The sequence below is a fragment of the Rhinatrema bivittatum genome, chromosome 2 (assembly GCF_901001135.1).
Source record: "Rhinatrema bivittatum chromosome 2, aRhiBiv1.1, whole genome shotgun sequence".
NCBI lineage: Eukaryota > Metazoa > Chordata > Amphibia > Gymnophiona > Rhinatrematidae > Rhinatrema > Rhinatrema bivittatum.
The window spans coordinates 28,598,903-28,620,044 of record NC_042616.1 but is presented as its reverse complement, the minus strand read 5'-3'; the positions used below and the strand labels follow the sequence as shown (position 1 = coordinate 28,620,044).

Genomic DNA, 21,142 nt, shown 5'->3' with positions numbered 1-21,142 from the left:
TGCACATTTTCACTCATAGGCACATGCATTCTTTCACATGCAAGCTTGCTCACACAGGCACATGCACTCTCACACACACCAGCTCGCACACATGTGTACTCATACAGGCACACCCACTCGCTCACACAACACACGCATGCTCACTCCCCTGCTCACTCACATAAGCATATGCTCTCTCATGCACTCACACATGCTCGTTCACACAGGCACATGTACTCACACACACACATACAGGCACATTTTTACATGTACCCCATTCACACTTGTGTGCTCAGTCATACAGCCATAGACACTCACATGCTCGCTCTCACAATCTTACAAGCACGCTCACTCATACAGGTACACACATGCTCTCACACATGTTCAATGAATATTCTCATGCTTTCTCACATGTTTGCTCACTTATACACACACAGGCCCTCTCTCACATTCGTGCTCACTCAAGCATATGCTTGCACGCTGTCTGTCACACATATGTTCCCTCACACACTCACCCACACACCACTCTCTCTCATCTGAGGGAGTTCTGAGAGCAGAAGGGTATTTATAAGTATAGCTTTGCTTGCAAATTTTGTAAACATGAGGGGGGGGGGGGGGAAGAGAGAGTGTAGCTTAAATTGATATTAATTTTCAGTAAGTGTTTGATTTAAAAAAGGAAACTAGGTTAATTTTCAGTGTTTCCCCTCCTACCCACTCCAGCTGTCTCCCACTCCAAGCACATTCTTTGATTTATAGACTGTTATCACAATTAAAAGGACAAGAGAAACATTTTCTACAACAAGAATCAATCAGGGATTTAGATAAAACAAGGGAGAAACCCGATCCTTATGAATAGTTTAATTGATGTTCCCTTGTAGAACATTGCAAGCTAGCATAAAATGCACCAAACAAATCTAAAGTACTTTACATTAGCTTAGATATCCTGATTCCCATAGCAACCTTAAACAACAACTTAACAGTATTGCGATGCAGAGAGCAGTCCAGTGGATGGAGGCCTTCCAGTCGTTTGTTCCGAGTGCCACATGGCACCGGGGAGAGGTTGTATGAATGCACTCGATGCAAAGAGCTCCTGGCTCTCACAGAACAAATCCAATCCCTGAGAGGTATTTAGAGGAGACCTTCAGAGACATGGTAGTAAAGTCCCAACTATAATCTGGCAGTCCCTTGGAGGATGAAGGTCACTTGAAAGGATAGCATCACCCTTGGTATAGTAGGAAGTGACCCTGCAGCTACCACCTGCTCTGTAGGTCATGCACTGTCCTTTCACGCTGAGGATGGGTCTCCAAGGGCTGGTGTCCAGGAGGGAAAGGTTAGGACAGCCATCGTAGTTGATGATCCAATCAATGGGAAAGTAGATAGCTGGGTGGCTGGTGGATATGAGGGTCACTTGGTAACTTGCTTACCTGGTGTGAAGGTGGTGTACCTCATGCATCACCTATTTACCATTTGAGATAGGGTTGGGAAGGAGCTGGCTGCAAAGTACATGTAGGTACAAACAACACAGGGAGGTTCTGAAAGCTGAAATCCAGAACCTCAAGGTCCTCACACAGGACCGCAGAATGAATTTATTTTAATTATTTTATATTCTGCTCTTTGGCATTTCAGAGTGGCTGACGTTCAGGTACTGTGGGTATTTCCCAGTTCCCAGAGGGCTCCAATCTAAGGTTGTACCTGAGGCAGCGGAGGGTGAAGTGATTTGCCCGAGGTCACAAGGAGTGGCAGTGGGATTTGAACTCTGGCTTCCTTGCTTTGCAGCTTGCTGCTCTAATCGCTAGGCCAAGCCTCACAGAAGCAGGCCGAGCTTGGGAGTCTGAATGCGTGGATGAGACAATGATGTAATGAAAAGGGTTTTTGATTTGTTAGGAACTGGACAACATTTTTGGGAAAGGGGAGTCCATTCTAACAGGATGGGCTCCATCTTAATGAGGTTGGAACCAGGCTGCAGATGCTAAAGTTTAAAAAGGAAATAGAGCAGCTTTTAAACTAGACCCTGAGATATGTCGCCAGTCACTCAGCAGCGCATGGTTCAGAGCGAGTTATCTTCAAAGGGCAAGACAGGGAAGTTCCAACATCCCAATAGAGAGGTTCCAATAAAGGCAAACGTAGTCCAGTTGTCTTTAAGTAATGAGCAGATTAATTTCAAAGATTTTAAATTATTCCTGTCATCTGCTAGAAAAGTTGCAAATACAAACCAAAAAAATACCTTGAAATGTCAGTATGCAAATGCCAGAAGTCTAAAAATTAAGATGGGATAGTTAGTGTACAGCATTGAAAGGAAAGGGGAAGACATAATGGATATCTCAGAGGCCTGATAGGATAACTCATGAAAAAGCATAAACACTGGCAACCAGGATGCTGGGCTTGATGGAGCTTCCGTCTGAGCCAGTGTGGCAAATCTTACGTTCTTATCTCTATCACACACTCGGGCTTGCTCACATCCACGCTATTCTCTCCCTCCTCGAACCCTCAAGCAGCGGCAGCAGGTATCTCTTTATCAGTCACGATTGTCCCTCTTTCTCCCTTCCTGGGATGGTCCATGCAATGGGACTTCCTCTTCCAGGTCTGCATAGGCCGCTTCTGCTGCAGCAGAACCCAGAGTTTTCTGGTGTTTGCCCGGAGACCTGACATGCTTTATAATTCTGGAGTTTCTATCTCACACCTGGAGAGTGCCCAGGCATACAGATAGTGCGGTGTTGGCGAGCACCTGCCATTGTTGTGCCATCCCCAAAACGGTGACAACCCCCAGGTGTTTCCTGCAGCCCAGAGAATGGGAGAAATTTTACTGCATTAACACGCTCCTCCTGCCCTGTATGGATTTAGCACAGCAAGTTCCCTGTACGTACCAGGATCAGTCCAGACTGTGGGTTATGCATCCTTCCAGCAGATGAAGACAGAGAAAAACTCTGAGGGCATCCTTCCAGCAGATGAAACTCTGAGGGCATCCTTCCAGCAGATGAAGACAGAGAAAAACTCTGAGGGCACCTTCTATTTCCCTGGTGCGCCCTCTGCCTCCCTTCAGTATTTCTCTGTCTCCAGCAGATGAAGGTTGCAGAACCTTTACATTTTTAATTTAGGTGGATGCGGTGGTCACGAAGCGAACTACCATTCCTGTGACTGGAGGGGCAGCCCTGCGGGACCTACAGGACCACAAGCTGGAAGTATACCTCAAGAGAATCTTTGAGGTGTCGGCCTTGGGAGTCAGGGCTGCGGTGTGTAGCTCTCTCGTGCAGAGAGCAGGTCTTCGATGGGTGCAGCAGCTGCTCAGTACGCAAGAATTGCCGCCGGGGGAAGCCCAACAGGTAGAATGCCTAGAGGCAGTGATAGCTTATGGGGCGGATGCTCTCTGTGATCTCCTTCGAGTGCTGGCTAGTTCGATGGTATCGGCGGTTTCCGCTAGATGCCTTCTCTGGCTCCGTAACAGGTTGGCAGACTCTTCTTCAAAGACTCAGCTTGGATCTCTCCCCTTTAAGGGCAAGTTGTTGTTTGGAAAGGATTTAGAGCAGGTCATCAAATCCCTTGGAGAAAACAAGGTGCATAAACTTCCTGAAGACCATCCAAGGAATTCCAGGACATTCAGCTCTTCTAGGAAACGTTTCCGGGGCCAGCAGCATTTTCACCAAGCGAGGCCTGCCTCACAAAGACCTCCTTCTTCAAGATCACAAGCCTGGTCCCATTCCTTTCACGGCCGTAGACCCTCTCGGGATGGATTGCCACAAGGCTCTGCTGCAAAATCAACACAATGAAGAGTTGCCGGCCCATTCCTCGCCTCCCTGGATAGGGGGGCGTCTCTCCCTATTTTACGAGGAGTTCAAAATTACATCGGATCGGTGGGTTTTGGATATTCTACAGCACGGTTACGCTTTAGAATTTGCTCAGCCCCTGAGAGACAGGTTCCTTTTCTCTCCCTGTGGTCCGCTGAAGAAACAAGGTATTGTGTGTCAGTCCCTCAACTGGCTCCTCGACCTGGGATCCATCCTTCCCGTGCCCCCGAAGAAGATCAGGCCACTATTCCGTTTACTTTGTGGTTCTCAAAAAGGAAAATGCTTTCCGTCCGATCTTGGATCTCAAAACAGTCAACAGAGCCCTCAAGGTCTCACACTTCAGAATGGAAATGCCAAGCTCCGTTATTGCGGCGGTGCATGGCAGGGAGTTCCTGGCGTTCTTGGACCTCACGGAGGCCTATCTCCACATTCTCATCCACAAGGATCATCAGTAGTTTCTCCACTTCAAGATTCTCGGCCAGCATTTTCAGTTTCAGGCCCTTCCTTTCGGCCTGGCGACCGCTCCCCGCACCTTTACCAAGGTGATGGTGATGGTGGCAGCGGCCCTACGGAAGGTGGGAGTCCTGGTCCATCCCTGTCTGGATGACTGGCTCATCCGGGCGAAGTCCCAGGATCTTTGCAGGCTGGTGGTCGACAAGGTGCTGCACCTTCTAAGCTCTCTAGGATGGGTGGTCAATTTTGCCAAAAACAACCTCGCTACCTCTCAGACACTGGATTTCTTGGGAGCACACTTCGATACCAAGGTGGCCAAGGTTTTCCTTCGTCAGGATCGGGCACTCATTTTCATTTCCCAGGTACAGCATCTCCGTTGCCTTACACTTCCCACAGTGTGGGATTATCTACAAGTCCTGGGCTCGATGGCGTCAACTATAGACTTTAGTTCCCAGGGCTTTTACACATATGTGACCTTTGCAGAGAGCGTTACTCTCCCGTTGGAAACCAATGTCACAGGATTTTCAAGCTCTCTTACCGCTGTTGGCAGTTGCCAAGGACAGCCTGGACTGGTGGCTCAGGCTGGATCACTTGCTACAGGAAGTGGATTTGGAAATGCCACAGTGGGTGATCATTACCACGGATGCCAGTCTCTCCGGCTGGGGGGCTGGCTGTCAGGTTCATTCGGCTCAGGGGCGCTGGACTCCAGAGCAAGCGAAATGGCCAATCAATCGCCTGGAAACCAGAGCGGTTCGTCTCGCGCTGAAGCGTTTTCAACCCCTAATACAGGGCAAGGCAGTGCGGATACTGTCCGACAATGCGACCACAGTGGCGTACATCAGTTGGCAAGGGGGAACAAAGAGTCGGCATGTCTCTTGGGAGACAGACAAGCTCATGGCATGGGCGGAACTACACCTATCCCGCCTGGCGGCATCTCACATCACAGGAGTGGACAACGTCAAAGCGGATTTCTTAAGCCGTCAACGCATAGATCCTGGAGAGTAGGAACTCTCCGAAGAAGCCACAGCGCTTTTCGTCTGCTGGTGGGGGAATCTCCATCTGGACTTGATGGCCACTCAAAGAAATGTCAAAGATCCTTGCTTCTTCAGTCGCAGAAGGGAGCACGGAGCGGAAGGCGTGGACGCTCTGGTGCTTCCCTGGCCCCATGACATCCTGCTTTATGTGTTCCCACCATGGTCTCTAGTGGGAAAAGTACTACGGAGAATAGAGGTCCATCGTGGAGCTGTGATCCTAGTGGCACCGGAATGACCTGGAAGGCCATGGTTTGTGGACCTGGTCAACCTCGCAGTGGACGGCCTGCTTTGCCTGGGACATCTTCCACATCTCCTTCGTCAGGGTCCACTATTTTCGACCAGGCAGATCGCTTCTGTCTTGCGGCCTGGCTTTTGAGAGGAAGCGACTGAGGAGAAGAGGTTACCCGGAGGCGATAATCTCTACTCTCCTACAAGCCAGGAAAACTTCCACCTCCATCTCTTATGCCAGGGTATGGAAAGTTTTTGAATCCTGGTGTGACGAAATCAGGGTGGATCCTCGTTGAGCTTCAGTGACTCAGATTCTCAGGGGCTAGATAAGGGCTTGGCTTACAATTCTCTTCATGTTCAGGTGGCAGCCCTCAGCTCCCTTGTAGATTGCTTAGAAGGAGCTCCTCTGGCATCTCATCCCGACGTTGTCCGATTCTTGATGGGAGTAAAACATTTGAGACCTCCGGTACATGCCAAGTGTCCCTCTTGGAGCCTCAACTCGGTCCTTCACGTTTTATGCGAGTCACCCTTTGAGCCGCTGAAGAGAGCTACCCTCAAGGATTTGACCCTCAAGACCATCATTTTAGTTTCTATTTGCTCTGCCGCAGAATCTCGGAGATTCAAGCCTTGTCTTGCAGAGAGCCCTACCTCCACATCACGGATTCGGGAGTTTCATTGAGCACTGTGCCATCTTTTCTTCCCAAGGTGGTATCTGCGTTTCATCTAAATCAGACTGTGGAGCTCCCAGCATTTTCGGAAGAGAGTTCCAGAGAACTTAGACGGCTCAATGTTAAGCGCGTTCTCATGCGCTACTTGGAGGTCACTAATGAGTTTTGTTTGTCAGATCATCTGTTTGTCCTGGAGCGGACCCAAGAGAGGGAATAAGGCCTCTAAGACTACTATAACTCGATGGTTGAAAGACACTATCGCTTTAGTGTATGTCAGCTCCGGAAGGTATTAAAGCACATTCTCTCCGGTCTCAACAGCTTCCTGGGCAGAAACTCAGTCGGTGTCTCCCCAGGAGATTTGTAGAGCGGCTACTTGGAAATCGTTGCACACTTGCGCATCACTATCGGTTAAATCTGCATCCACCAGTGTTTGGTTTGTTTGGCAATCAGGTCATTCGAGCGGGGCTATCCAGGGCCCACCCTATGTAGGGAACCTTTGGTACATCCCACGGTCTGGACTGATCAGGGAAAAGAAAATTATTCCTTACCTGCTAATTTTCGTTCCTGTAGTACCACGGATCAGTCCAGACGCCCGCCCTGTGGACTTATGGGGTTGTCAGTACAGTAACAGGTAGCCAGCTCGAGGAAAATAGATGAAAGATTTTCGAATGATTGTCGTCCCCATTTGCAAGTTTTTTACTCAAAGACTTGTACTATCTGATATAACCTGTATATAGTTAATAAAGTTAACTCTGAGGTTGGGTTTTGCTTGATCCATTCACCAGTTTGGTATTCTTTCACTTTCTGCTTTGATATTCTTAATACTGAAGGGACGCAGAGGGCGCCCTCAGAGTTTTTCTCTGTCTCCATCTGCTGGAAGGAAGGCATAACCCACGGTCTGGACTGATCTGTAATACTACAGGAACGAAAATTAGCAGGTAAGGAATAATTTTCTTTTCTCCTGATGCTCTGGATAATGCTCTGTTACAGCTTGGGTTTCATTATTCACTGATTTATCTAGTGAATTTATAATTTCATATTCTCTGTCAGAGCCATTATAGAATCTTTTCATAGTTAGACCTGCAAACCCTGAGGATCAGAGAGGAAACTGACTCTAGGGACACACATAGGAGGAACAAGCCTGGCTCTTCCTGAGGGATAAGGGGTCCTGGTGTCCTCTCTTCCATGATAAAATGTTAGGAGGATGAAGCCAGCTGAAATCTAACGCATTCTGAGCCCCTCCTCGTGTCCCTGAGTGTTCCTGGTTTGTGTTTCAGGTGCCGGTGACGTTTGAGGACGTCGCTGTCTCTTTCTCTCAGGAGGAGTGGGGATATTTAGATGAAGAGCAGAAGGAGCTTTACAGGGCGGTGATGAAGGAGAATTATGAGACCCTGAGCTCTCTAGGTAAGGATTGCAGTATCTGCATTTTTATCAGACACAGAAGATGATTTACTGAAGGTCATTTGTGAATTCTTTCCTGGGTCAACTCCAGAAATTTGCAAACACAATTAGGACTTCTCCTGGCTCTGCAGGATTATCTAATATTTAGTTGGATGTGCTTATCTGGCTAGCTTTACATCTCCTGAAGAGCAGATCTCTAACCTAAGCTATCCGGCTGACCTAGCTGGAAAAAGGCTGAATATTGGCACTTATCTGGCTACGTTTGCTGGATAAGTAGCTTTCCCGGGAATGCAGCGATCTCACTCCCCACTTATACTAATAATTGCTGAATGCAGGTTGCAATACATTTCATCCATAATTAAAACAAAACAGTACATAATCCAACAAAATGCAAATGAATTCTGAATAAGATTGGCCGCTCTTCATTCAGATTGTGCATGAAAAAATGAAAAGTAAATGTCCCGCCAAGAGTAACTGCCAAAATAACTTCTGTTCAAAACCTACGCGCGTAACTCATCACTCTTTCAAAACGAAAGGGAGCCCACGCCTCCCCCGTGCCTGACACAGCGCGGCTGCCTTCCTCGGGGATCAGTCGGAACCCGACTGTGAGAAAGAAAACGTTCTCAGTGAAAATCAGCTTCACAGGCCCCCCTTACATTAATCTCACCTGGCCTCCCCACGCACCACTCCGTGCGGTCTCGATTGAAAGTCACGGGGGAAAAACGCCAATGCACGTTTAAGATCCCGCCCCCAAACACATCAACCAAGCTGCCACCGGGCCAGAGGCAATCCAAAACGAATAGCCGATCGAAACCCGAAACGAATGACCAAGCAAAAGAAACAAGGGGCCTGCGCTAGACTCCGTTCTCCGTCCATGCAGTCTCTTTATGGCACTGCCCTGGGTTTACGTATCCGCCTCTGTTCTTGCTGAAGGCACAGTAAATCCTGGTTACCACCGCGAGATCTCATCCCTGCATAAAGGAGATTGCAGGTACCCCCTTGTGGAACTATCGATGTAATGTACGGACAGCCTACGTTACGTAGGAAGAACTCTTATTACTGAGCACCGCGGCTCTGTTTCTCACCAGAAGCCGGAGGCCCGCTCGGTGGGATGCTGTTTTCTGTGCGGCATTTGTTTGAGCAACTCCGTATTAGATCTCACGGTGGTAACTCTGCGGAAAAAACGCTTTACTGTCTGAACACTTCATAAAGTTGAAGCACCTACCGGTGTCTGCGGATACTTTTGCTGTTGTTCCCTGAAACCAAAATTTAAAAAAAAAAACCAAAACAGCCCCACAGGGCTATGGGGAGGAGAGCCAAACCCCGCAGCATTGCAGCAGCCACGCTGGCCCCAAAGCGACCGCGGCATCCGCTCCAAACCCTGAAAATCTGAAGAAGGTAAGACGGAATACAAATGGGTGGTATCTGTGGATCTGAGTCTGCAGCCTTCCCATTACCCTCCCCTGGACTTCCTCAGGAGATTCTTTCTCCAGAACAGGACATGGCCCTCCTGATGAGGTCTCACCAATGATTTGTAGGGAGGGATCATTTCCTTCTTGTCTTCTGCTTGTGCTTCTCTCTCTCTATCCTGGCACTCCTCTGACTCTGTCCCTCTCCCTTCTTATAATGTTTGGCCAGCGAAAGATTCTTTGCTGTGATGACCCTGGGATCCCTCTGCTTTATGGAATAATAGATCCTCGCTGTCCCTCCCCCATCGTGTGCTGCTTCTCTGAGCATTGCTGCTGTGTATTTTCCTGTGAATGTGAGAGAAATATATCTCACTTCTCTCTTTTATCCCTAGAAACAGGTCATCACAGGGTAAATCCTGATGTATTACTGAGGATTAAACAGGAGGAAGAGCCGTGTGTCTGGGATCCCCAGGAGTCAGGAGAAAGAGAAGTTACTCACTCATACACAGGTGAGTAGTAATAAATACTGTGCAGAGTATGCACAGGAGGATTTGGAGAGAGATCCTGAGAAACTCGTCTGCAGGTTTAGAGCTCTTTACTGAGGGGTAGAAGATGCAGAAAGGGCTTTAGATCTCTGTAGAAAGGAGGCAGCAGAGCCCTGCACTGAGATCTGAGAGGCCCTGCTTAGTATCACTTCCCAGGGGTCACAGGTACGAATGGGTCCAGTGAGCTGCTGAGAGATTCACATTCGGTTCCTGGGTGGTGCAGCTCAGTTTATCACTCACTGTCACATGCTGCTCCCTTGCATTTCAGCATCTGAAATGCACGACTACACTTTATTGCACTGAATGTTTTTAATTTTTCTGCACAATCTGGATTGAAGTCCAAATAAATGTGGATGTTATCTGTATAGATAAGACACATGAATCCCTCTTCTTCTTCTATCTATCCCAATGGCTGCAAATAAATATTTCATAGCAGACAGGAAAGGACCGATTCCTGTGGGACACCACGTTCTGGTTGATCCCACGTAACCCCACGATGTCCTCTTATCCACTATGACCTCATTTTGTTCTCAAGGAGCCGTCACCCTTTCGGTAAGAATGGAACGGTCCGTGGTGACAAAGCCAGAAGACGGGTCTAATAACAGAACTGACCAGTGAGAACCGCTGCGCAAGTCCGCAATCTGATAACAGCGATGTTTCTGGACTGAGGCCAGCGCGGATCCCTGCCTGAGAATGATCCAGAAAATTGTACTTGGCCACAAACTGCAGCTCATGCAATTAATTTCACTAAATAAGGCAACTTGGTCACCGGCTTATAATTTGCCAACTCTAATCCATCTAAATTCCTTGTTTTGCAAATGAACCTGTTTTAGTTTATATGGGAAAATCCCATTGCATAGTGATGCATTAATCCTGTGCTTTAAGGGATCTGCTGGGCCTGGCCCACAATCTCTTAATGAACCAGGCTGAGGGAGGATCCAATGGATTCCCACCCGACGCCTCAGCACCGAGTCTCCTGCCGTGCTCCTGCCTGCAATGCTAGTTGCTTCGTGTTCCTGTCCCGATGTTCCCCTACTGGATTTCCTGTGGGACCTCTCCCAAACCGCCTAGCAGCAACACATGCACCCTGCAGGACCTCCCTACTGGGCTTGGATCATCTGCAGACTCGGGTCACGCCCGTTAGACCTTCTCTGCCACCTCCTTCGCTGGCTACCTCGAGGCCCACGCCTCTACCCACGGGCTCTCTCTCCGTTTACCCTTGCCGCTCTTGCATGATGAAAACCCAAAAACTGCTGGGGGGGGGGGGGGGAGGTTTCAGCCAGTGCAAAATTCATTGCGAGTTACAACTAAAGCTAATGTTTGCTCCCGGGAGAGCCAAAGTCGCCCTGCTCACAGGAGATGCATTTGCTTGGGTCTCTTCGTTTTGGGAGCGAGAGGAATCCTGCATGACTTCTCCCCACCTCTTCCTGGCAGCCTCCTCCGCTGCTGCAGAGCGTCTTGCCTCCAGGAGAGTGCCCTGATCGTTGGGGCGGTACGGGGGTGGAATTCTGCACGTCGGCAGCAGACTAGGACTGGAAACCGGAAAGCACAGGTTGGCGGGCTTCTGGCTCACCTCGATGGCTGGATCTCGCCGTGTTTGCTAATCAACATCCGGTTCCAGGAACGATCAACAGGAGCGAGGATCCACAAGTCGCCCCAGTGAAATCGGGCCCCTCTATTCCTGCAGCCACTCCAGCCTCCTGCTTGCTCCTTACCATGAGCCGTATCTGACGAAGAATGGATGCAGCTCGGGAGGGTTACAGTACATGAGCGGGGAAGCTTCGCTGCAGATTAAACAATTTGTGCCCCTGTTGTGTGCTGGTAAGGGCCACTATGTTGCGTCCTGCCCAGAGAAATCAGGTAAACTCCAGAGCCTACATCTCTTCTGAAGAAAATGGAGTTGCATATCCAGCTTGACACTGGAATGGTGAAATTCTTCACGGAGGCCTTCCTAGATTCAGGCATTGCTGGTGATTTCATAGAGGTAGCTCTGGAACCCTGGGACAAGTCCCTTCACGCGTCATCCATTTATGGGGGAGTACTACCAGGAGTCATTGGGTCTGTAACCCGGCCAGTGTCTCTCTAGATTGGACTGCTGCATCCTGGGTGTGCCGTGGTTTCGATTGCACTGCCCACTGATGAACTGGTGCACCGGGGAAGTCTTGGCCTGGAGGGCTCATTGCCATCAGCATTGTCTACGTTCACTTCGGTCCTTGATGAGACTCTCAACCTCTGACCTCCCAACTCCTCCTTTTTGGACATATTCTCCAAGAAACGAGCCGAAGACCTTCCACCACTTCTCTCATGTGACTGTGCTATTGATCTGATTCTGGGCACTGAACCACCTCATGAGAGAGTCTTACCCTCTCTCCGTTTTGGACACTGAGGCCATGTGTTATGGACGGGGGTGTTTAGTATGCCCTTGGGTCTCAGTCCGACCCCAGACGGATCCAGGACCGAACCGAGGGTTGACGGCGTGTTCCAGCATGGCTGACGGGCTTACCCTCTGCCAGGCCTGCAAACTCCCAAGGCCAACAACATGGTGATGTTGGAACGTGAATGGTCCTCCGACCATTCCGAGCCCTTTCAGACCTGCTGCTTGGATCGGCATGGAGCAGCAGGCCTGGCCAGAGGTCGAGGGCAGATGGGCCTTGATACGAAGACATAACACCAAGGTTGATGCAACGGCATCGCAGACGAAGACATGACACCAAGGCTGATGCGGACAGCATCAGAGATGAGGGCTGGCACAGGACATGACACCAAGGTAGCTGAAGACATGACACCAAGGCTGATGAGAAGACATCACGGACCAATGGATGATGTGATGGCATCCCGAACCAGGGTCGATGCGACGACATCAGGAGCAAGACGTTGACATGATACCAAGACTGATGCAGCGGCATCCAGGACGAAACAAGGAACTTGGCGAAGCCAGACGAGACGAGAAGCTGGGCAGAAGGACATTGGCACTGTCTCTCAGGGCGCCCTACACAGTCCACCCGCAGAACTGGTCGCGGACCACCCTGTCCCACTGCACGCCCTACACAGCCCGAGGAAGCTGGTCATGGACCACGCTGAGAACGGGATAAGCACGGGATAAGCACAGGGAAGAATCCAGCCGAGGCAGAACTTCGACGAAGGAGCCATAAGTCATCTGGAGCTCCGCAAAGGCTGGCAGGACATGACGGCTCAGGAGCACAGGACACCAGTCCACCTGCCGGCCACTCCATGCTCGGGAAAGACGTCATCCAAGGGAGTCGAGCCTGACAGGACCAGAAGGCTCAGGAGCGCTGAAGCAAACATCAAGAAGGGCAGAACATCAAGGAACCTGGGACATCAGGAAGCAGAAGATCAAGACGAGACACCAGGACACCTGGAAGGGGACCTCAGGCACAACCATGACTTGACATGACAAGAAGACGAAACAAAGAGGAGCTCCACAAAGAAGACCTGACGGAGCTCTGGCAGGCAGGATCCTCCAGAGTGAAGTAACTCCGATGCAAGGCGAAGACTGAAGTGACGGAGCAGCCCTTTATAGGGCTGGAGCAGGAAGTCCAATCTTAGGTGGGGCCAGCACACTTCCTGTGTGTCTGGCCCTTTAAATCCTGTAGAGAGGCGCGCGCCGTAGCTGAAGGAAGCAGGAGCTTGTGCAGGACCGTGGACAGCGGCCTGCACTGACGTCTTCGACACAGGAGGCAGGGCTGGCCTGAGAGGCAGGCCTCGATGACGGCAGCAGCTCCGGCAGCAGCTCCAGCCGCTGCAGGGGACCCCGGGGGCAGCTCCAGCCGCTACTCCAGCCCGGGGGTGTGGCCTCCAGCCTGCGAAGATCACGATGACGCCGGCGGCGGCTCCCTGACGCGAAGAAGGTAAAAGTCCGCGGCTCACCGCGGTGAAGGCAGGCAATACGGGCAGCCTCCGGGCCGCGGAGGGAAACAAAGTCCGCAGCTCCGGCCGCGCTGGAAGGCCCGACGTCGGCGGCATCCATGCCGCGCGGGTGAAGAAAGGTGGGCAGGGTCCATGACACCATGTCTCGGTACATCAGAGAGAGCCCGAAAAGAGGATTTATCCAGCCATCCACCTCCACTGCCGGGGCGGCTTTCTTCTCCATCAGAAAAAAAAGGATGGTTCACCACGACCTTGTATTGACTATCGAGGCTTGTACAGCATCACCATTAAAAATAAATGCCCTTTACCACTGATTTCAGAATCATTTGATCCCCTGCGAGGGCTGCAATATTTTCGAAAGTTAGATCTGTGGGGATCCTACAACCTGAGGTCGGAAATAGGGTAACTTGCTGGTATGGCGCTTACTACCCTTAGAAGGCATGGAAATTACTGCCCTTAACCAATAAGCCTTGATGCTTTTCATGCTACTGCAATATTGCTCTCCGCTTCGAGGGCAGGGAGAAAAGGGGAACTGGATTCAGACAACCAAGAGGCCCCTGACATCTACGGTCCAAGTTACTGATACTCAGGTATAAGGGAAAAAGCACAGGACGGCTTGTGCAGCCAAATCAATAAACAAAGCCCATCAAGCAGCACTGTGAATTTTCAAGAAAGCTCATCACCCAGTGAAAATGTTGCTAGCTGCAGTTTTTATGGGTTATCATAAGGCTTGAGGATAATTACAAGGAGCGGCGGTTACTACCCTTTAGAGAAACATGGGAGGAACCTGCACAGAGTGGCAGTTATTACCTTAAGAAACTTGCCGAGCAGGCTGGATGGACCGTTTGGCCCTTTTCTGCCATCATTGCTGTGTTACTATAGGTCAATATGATCGTGACCTGTTTTTTTTTTTTTACATTTAAATGCTTATTAAACTTGAATATACAATAAAATTCACAGTGAGTAATACAAATACAACCAAAAGAATTCAAGTCATGGTGTCCTTTTTCTCTTGTGAGTCCCTCGTTCATGTCCCCCCCACCCCCCACCCCCTCCCCCCGGAACGACAGCAACAGGGAAAAGTCGTACAGTAAAATAAACCAATAACCATGGCACGGAATCATAAGGTTGGATGGCTATCACAGATTGGAGCTGCAATGTTTGTACAAAAAAGGTTGTGCATGGGCAAGTGGAGCTCGTGGCACAATACATAATACTACACCAACAAGAAAATGAAAATCACAGCAAGAGGTATAAAGAATTCCTGCATATCAGGCACTGAGACAGATATCACATACAGAAATGACATGGAAACTATGTCCCCTATCGAGCAATTGTAAAGTTTACAAGTGAGAGATATAGGTTGTAAAAGGATTCCAAATTCTTTTAAATGAGGTTTGCCTATGATGTTTAGCAGCAGTAAGGGATGCTAAGTGGCATATCGAATGCAATTTCGCCGTGACCTCAGAGACTAAAGGTAATGAAGGCGACTTCCATTGTCGAGCCAAGGAGCAACGGGCAGCGATGAAGAACTGGGACCCAAATTTCTTTTGGTATTTGTCTAGAGTGGTGGGGAACATATTCAGCATCGCCGTTTCAGCTAGCAGGGATATCCCCACCCCCAAAATATCAGTGAGCAGGGTAAACATGGCCTCCCAGAAAGGACGAATGCATGGACAGGACCACCAAATATGCATATAGGTACCCTCACCATTACTACACCGCCAACAAAGGGATGGTAAGTTGGGGTACATATTGTGCAGTCTATCTGGGGTAAGATACCACCTAAATATCATTTTGTAGCAGTTCTCCTGCAACCTGGCAGAAATAGAGCAGTGTCGTGCTAAGAGAAGAGCCTCGTCCCACGTCTTCTGATCGAATTGCTTGCCAAGGTCACGTTCCCATTGTTGCCGGTATTTACAACTGGCTTGTTCGGGGGGGGAAAAAAAGTTGGTAAACTTTAGATATCACCCCGGTCAAAGCATCCCCCCTTTGGAGATATGCTTCTTTTTTTTTTTTTTTTTTTTTAATGTAAAGTTTATTAAACATTATTAACATCAACAGAACCATAGCAACTGTGTATACAGACATTACTATGTAAAAAACAAATACATATACAATAATATGTCTCTTATGTATATGAAAGTTACCAATAACATCATATCAAATACCACTTAAGTTCAATCCACTGCACATGGAGGTGAAAAGCTAAGACAACAGGGAGAAAGGCAGGTACCAAGCGTGTATAGCGCCACCAAGGTCCACACTCGTTAGAAACATGAGAATGTATGGAGCTAGAACAAATAAACAATGGTCATATGATACCGCAACTGAGTTGGAATGTCTTATGTGGCCAAGATTGGTGTAAGAGTGGATCTTAAAATCAGCGAAGATACCAGCTGAACAAGACCAAATAGCAGTGAGCTTCAGGAAATGTCAGGCTAGCTAGCATGTGTGAGCATGTCACTTCTCCATTTAAGGTATGGCTGCCATATCCGCTGAAACGGCAATTGCTGTTTCCGCTTTTGAGCCGTTATCTTGGACATGGAGCACATTACATCAAGTTTCTGATAAAGAACCTCCTTATCCGGAACCCGTACCTGTTTCCAAGAAGCTGCCAAGGTAAAGCGGGCTGCTATACAAAATTGATTAACCAACTTACACTCAGCCGGGGTACCATCAACGGGTGCATTGAGTAATCCCTGTGTGGGAGTTAAAGTAACCTCTTTGTGTAGAGTGTGGAGAATTACAGCCATAACATCCTTCCACAGTCTCTGTACATGTATACACTCCCACCACAGATGGAGAAATGTTCCCTCCATGCCACACCCTTTCCAACACTGAGCATCCAATCTGAGGCCCGCTTTATGTAGTCTAGAGGGAGTAAGATGCCATCTAAAGAGCACTTTATATCCATTTTCAGTAAGAGAGGACGCAATAGAACTACGCTTAGTATTGGAGAATATCTGGTCCCACTCCTCATCAGCCAGCGTCCGACCCAACTCAGCCTCCCACTTATGGTTATAGACCGGTTTCCCCAGTAAGGATCCCTGCAACAACAAATATACCTTAGACAATCCCCCTTGCATGCGGTCCGCCAGGTCACACCAGCCCTCAAATTGGGATTTACCCTTCTGAAGTTCCACCAGAACTCGTTCGAGGATCAGGAAGTGTCGAATTTGATAATAATAATAGAGATGTGAGGAGGGTATAGAGTATGTCTCCTGAATTTGTGAAAAGGACAGCACAGTATCAGGAGTACATATTTGACCCACAGTGGTAATCCCCTGCCGCTTCCAATGTTGAGCATAAGTCGAGTCCCATCCCGGAGAGAAACGAGTATGGTGACATATGTGAGTGTGAAAGAAATATCGCCGGTTTCCTATTATCAGATGCTTCCATTTGTCCCAGCATTGAAGAGTCGTATGTAGGGTAGGGGTGATAAGTCCCCCTATTCTTAATGTCGACCTAGGTTGCCAGAGAAGAGCTTGGAGGGGTGTAGAGCCCAATATGGTTTGTTCGATGTCCACCCATCTAGGTTGCTCAGTTTTTTTATACCAAGAGAGTATACAACTAATTTGGGCGGCAGCATGGTACCATTGTAAATTCGGAACCCCCATCCCACCTCTCAATTTGTGTCGATATAAGGTCGCTCGCGCTACTCGAGGAGGCCTCCTCTTCCAGAGGAATGCGAAAAAACGTCTCTGCCATTTTTTCAATAATGCGGTCGGTATTGGAATTGGTAGCGATTGAAACAGGTAATTGAATTTAGGTAAAACTGACATCTTTAAAATTGCTATGCGTCCCGTTCAGGTAACAGGGAGATTATCCCATATATCTAAATCTCGGAACACTTTGGCCACTAGTGGGATATAATTCAGTCTAAATAGATCAGTCAGTTTAGGCCCTATAATAATGCCCAAGTATTTTATCTTTGCGCCCGCCCATTTAAAGGGAAATTGTTGTTTCAATAGAGAGACCTGGTCTGGGGGTAAAGAAATATTCAGGACCTCAGATTTCTCCAGGTTCAAGCGAAAGCCAGACACGGAACTGAACTCCATAAGGTCTGTGACCACTCCTGGAAGGGACAGTGCAGGATTGGATAATGTAAATAAAATGTCGTCCGCAAAAAGCGACAGCTTATAGTCCGACCCTCCCATTCGGACCCCCATAATTGTACTCGTTTCCCGAATTTTAGTGGTAAAAGGTTCCAAAAACAACGCAAATAATAATGGGGATAAGGGACAGCCCTGTCTAGTTCCCCGCTCAATTGGAAAAGGAGCAGAATATACTCCATTGACTTTCACCCTAGCCCGTGGCCGGTCATATAATTTAAGAAGCCAATTAAGAAATTTGGGACCAAAATTCATTTTTTCCAATGTTTTAAACAAAAATTGCCAATGGACCATGTCAAATGCTTTTTCAGCATCGACCGCCATCAAGATCGCTGGAGTTGTGGTCCGCGTCACTTGCCAAATAAGGTCCATAATTTTCCTTACATTGTCTGCTGCTTTTCTCCCTGGAATAAATCCGGCCTGATCCGGGTGCACCAATTTGTTCATAACGGAATTAAGACGATTAGCTAGAATTTTCGCGAGTATTTTCAGGTCTATGTTTATCAAGGAGATTGGGCGGTACGACCCACACTCTGTAGGGTCCCTTCCGGGTTTGGCCAGTATGGTTATGCCTGCTACGTTTGCTTCAGAAGGTAAAACTGCCTCCCCCTGCAAGTCATTAAAAGCTGCCTCTAAAAAAGGGGTAATCTGAGTGACAAACTTTTTGTAAAATGAACCTGTATACCCATCCAACCCGGGAGCTTTATGCGGTTTAAGATCTTTAATAGCATGCATTATTTCCATGGGAGTAACAAGTCTCTCAAAACGCAGCCTTTCAATCTCGAAAAGTTTTGGGAGATCAATGGCCGCAAGATAAGTATCAATACTAGCCTCAGTAATGTGGTGATCCGCCGAGTATAGGGAACCATAAAACTGTTGAAACCTATGTTGAATAGCCTCAGCAGAATCCAACATAGAACCATCGGACGCTTTAATCCGTGTAATTTGGCTTTGTGCCACTTGGCGCTTTAATTTTCGAGCTAGGAGGCGTCCCGCCTTATTGCCCCATTCAAAATGTTCCTGCCGTGCAAGTTGTAGTTGGTGTGCTATATCCCCGGCTCTTAGTAAGCCTAAAGCGTTGCGAGCGCGTTGAAGTGTAGCATATACCTTAGAGGATAAAGTAGCTTTATGTTGTTTCTCTAGGCATGAGATGTCAGACAGTAGTGTCTCAATTTGTGTGTTTTTTACCCGCTTCTGATAAGAAGCCTGGGAAATTAGTCTACCTCTCAATACCACTTTTAAACAGTCCCACAATACCGGCGAGGAATGGGTTTGTGTGGTATTAAATTCCTGATAATCTGCAATAGCTTCCTGTAACTTTTGGCAAAAGGACTCATCATCTAGTAGGGTGTCATTCAGGCGCCAAAAGCGGAGACCAGCCTTCCTAATGCTGAGATTCACAATTAAACCTATAGGGGCATGATCTGACCAAGTGATTGAGCCTATAGTTGGGCTTATAGTCTGTAAACTTAATGTCTTATCCACTAAGAAATAATCTATAGGGGAATAGGTATTATGTGGATGTGAATAAAAAGTGTAATCCCTTACGTTAACATTTCGGTGCCTCCAAATGTCCAGCAGGTCTCTATCCCGAACAAACTTTCGGAGAGACTTGCGATCATTCGATGTTCCCCCTCCCCCGCCCGCTGAGTTGTCTATATGGGGTTGTAAGGTTAGGTTGAAGTCGCCCCCGATGATCAAATTCTCAGGGGCTATGCGATCCAACACATCTCCTAGCTGAGCTAGGAAAGTATGCTGATTTGTGTTAGGAGCATAAACATTAAGGAAAGTATAAAGAGTTGCCTCCATTAACAATTGTATGACCACATAACGCCCCAAAGGGTCAGCTATCACGTTACTTACAGTGCCCTGAATGTCTTTATGGAGTAATATACTCACTCCCGTATATTTCGCTAACTTAGAGGCCGCTGCGTGAAATTGTTGTGGGTAATGGGCCCAAGCTAGTAAATGCTCATACCGTTTCCTAAGGTGCGTCTCCTGAAGAAACAAGATATCAGCCCCAATACGCTGTACATCGTTGCGGAAAATCCGCCTCTTTTGGGGACTATTTAACCCTTTAACATTTAAAGACCATAAGGTGAGTTTCGCCATAAGGATAGTGAGAAAAGATTACTCGCTCAGCTAGCGCTCCCGTACAGCCTTCAGACTGGAAGTCCCTGTGCATCTTGAAACCGTCGCCCTCCCCCCAACTGACTGAATATAATAAAACAACAGTAGGATTATGCTGTGGATATGAAAACAAGGTAACAGTAAGTCCTAAGAGTTCTGTAAACACAAGTAACTGAAAATGTGCTGTGTTCCCTTCCCCCCTTTCTCCCCCCCCCCCCCCCCCCGCCACTCCCTCTCCCTTCCCCTCCAGATTCCCAGTGCTCTCCACAGACCCGTGCTAGATGCACCCCTGTGTAGGCAATAGAGGACGTAATCTCCCACAGAGCCCTTCCCTACCCACCCCCGAGCCCCAGTTGTTACTAATCATACCTGCATAGAGAAAAATAACCAGCAGTTAAACTAACAATAAACCTGACCAAACAAGTGCTTTAAACTTAGTCCCGATATGTGTGGCAGTCCTGTGCCCCGATCCAGGAAACTGTGAAATATTGATAGCCCTTCAGCTGAAGGATACCTTTCATCCTTTCCCCTTGTCCTGGTCAGAGGCAGAATCTCCTGAGTGTCTCCGCAGTCTTTTGCCTCCATTTCTCACCCGTTGCCATCTAGGAGTGTCCATCATAGAGGGAGAAGTCTTCTTCACTGGGATGGTATGCTGCACTGGATGACCCGCCGCTTTCAATAGTGCTACTGCTCCATCCATAGTCTCAGTTTTTGTCGTGGCTCCGTCTATGGTAATCGCTATGCCAAAAGGGAATAACCAGCGATAGCGGATACCTGCTTTGCGCATCACTGCCGTGGCCTCCTTGAACTCCATCCTTTTTTTGAGAGTCATTGGTGATAAATCAGCATATATTTGGATGTTGTTATTCTCCCATGCCCACGAGGGGCGTTGTCTGGCAATTTGATAGATGCCATCTTTGGTTGCATATTTAGTGAAGCAAACTATAATGTCTCTAGATTTACCAGGTATTTTGGGGCCCAAAGAGCGATGAGCCCGGTCCAGTTCAATAGTGGCCGCTGGAGTTTCATCAGACCCGGCGCCATTTTGGAGTTGTAAGAAGGAGCAGAATCTTTGAATAGTAGCCCCACAATCAGCATATTTCTCATCTTCTGGATTGCCTCGGAAACGTAAATTATGGCGTCTCCCACGGTTGTCCAGGTCCTCTAATTTTGCATTTAAAGCTGTATAATCAACATGTGTTTGGTCTGAGGCTGTTTGCAGCGTTTTGAGCCGGATAGCATGCTCCTCCAGCCTCACATCACATGCATCCGTTCGCCTCCCGATCTCTGCCACCTCCTCCCAAATTTCATCCATAGCATTGAGCAAGTCCCGTTTGTGTTCTTTAATTTCACGGCGCAAATCCCCAAACCAGCTTCTGAATTCCTCTCGGGTTGGGAGATCGGAGGGCGCGTCTCCGAGTGCACCCTGCTCCTGCTCTCCATCAAGATGGCGTCTGCTCAAGTCCGGGGCTTCAAGATGTCCACAAGGCCCGCCGGTGCCGTCAGCGTC

At 48.4% G+C, this 21,142-nt stretch overlaps 1 protein-coding gene across 4 annotated transcripts in view; it reads left to right on the top strand.

Moving 5' to 3' along the window:
• LOC115085868 (oocyte zinc finger protein XlCOF6-like) overlaps positions 1-21,142 on the top strand; it is a 57,984-nt gene that overhangs the window by 9,164 nt on the left and 27,678 nt on the right. For all 4 annotated transcript variants that reach the window (XM_029592394.1, XM_029592392.1, XM_029592393.1 and 1 more), the window contains 2 exons: positions 7,422-7,548; positions 9,347-9,463. In XM_029592394.1, coding sequence (XP_029448254.1) covers positions 7,422-7,548; positions 9,347-9,463 — 244 coding nt within the window. The remainder of the gene's footprint in view (positions 1-7,421; positions 7,549-9,346; positions 9,464-21,142) is intronic.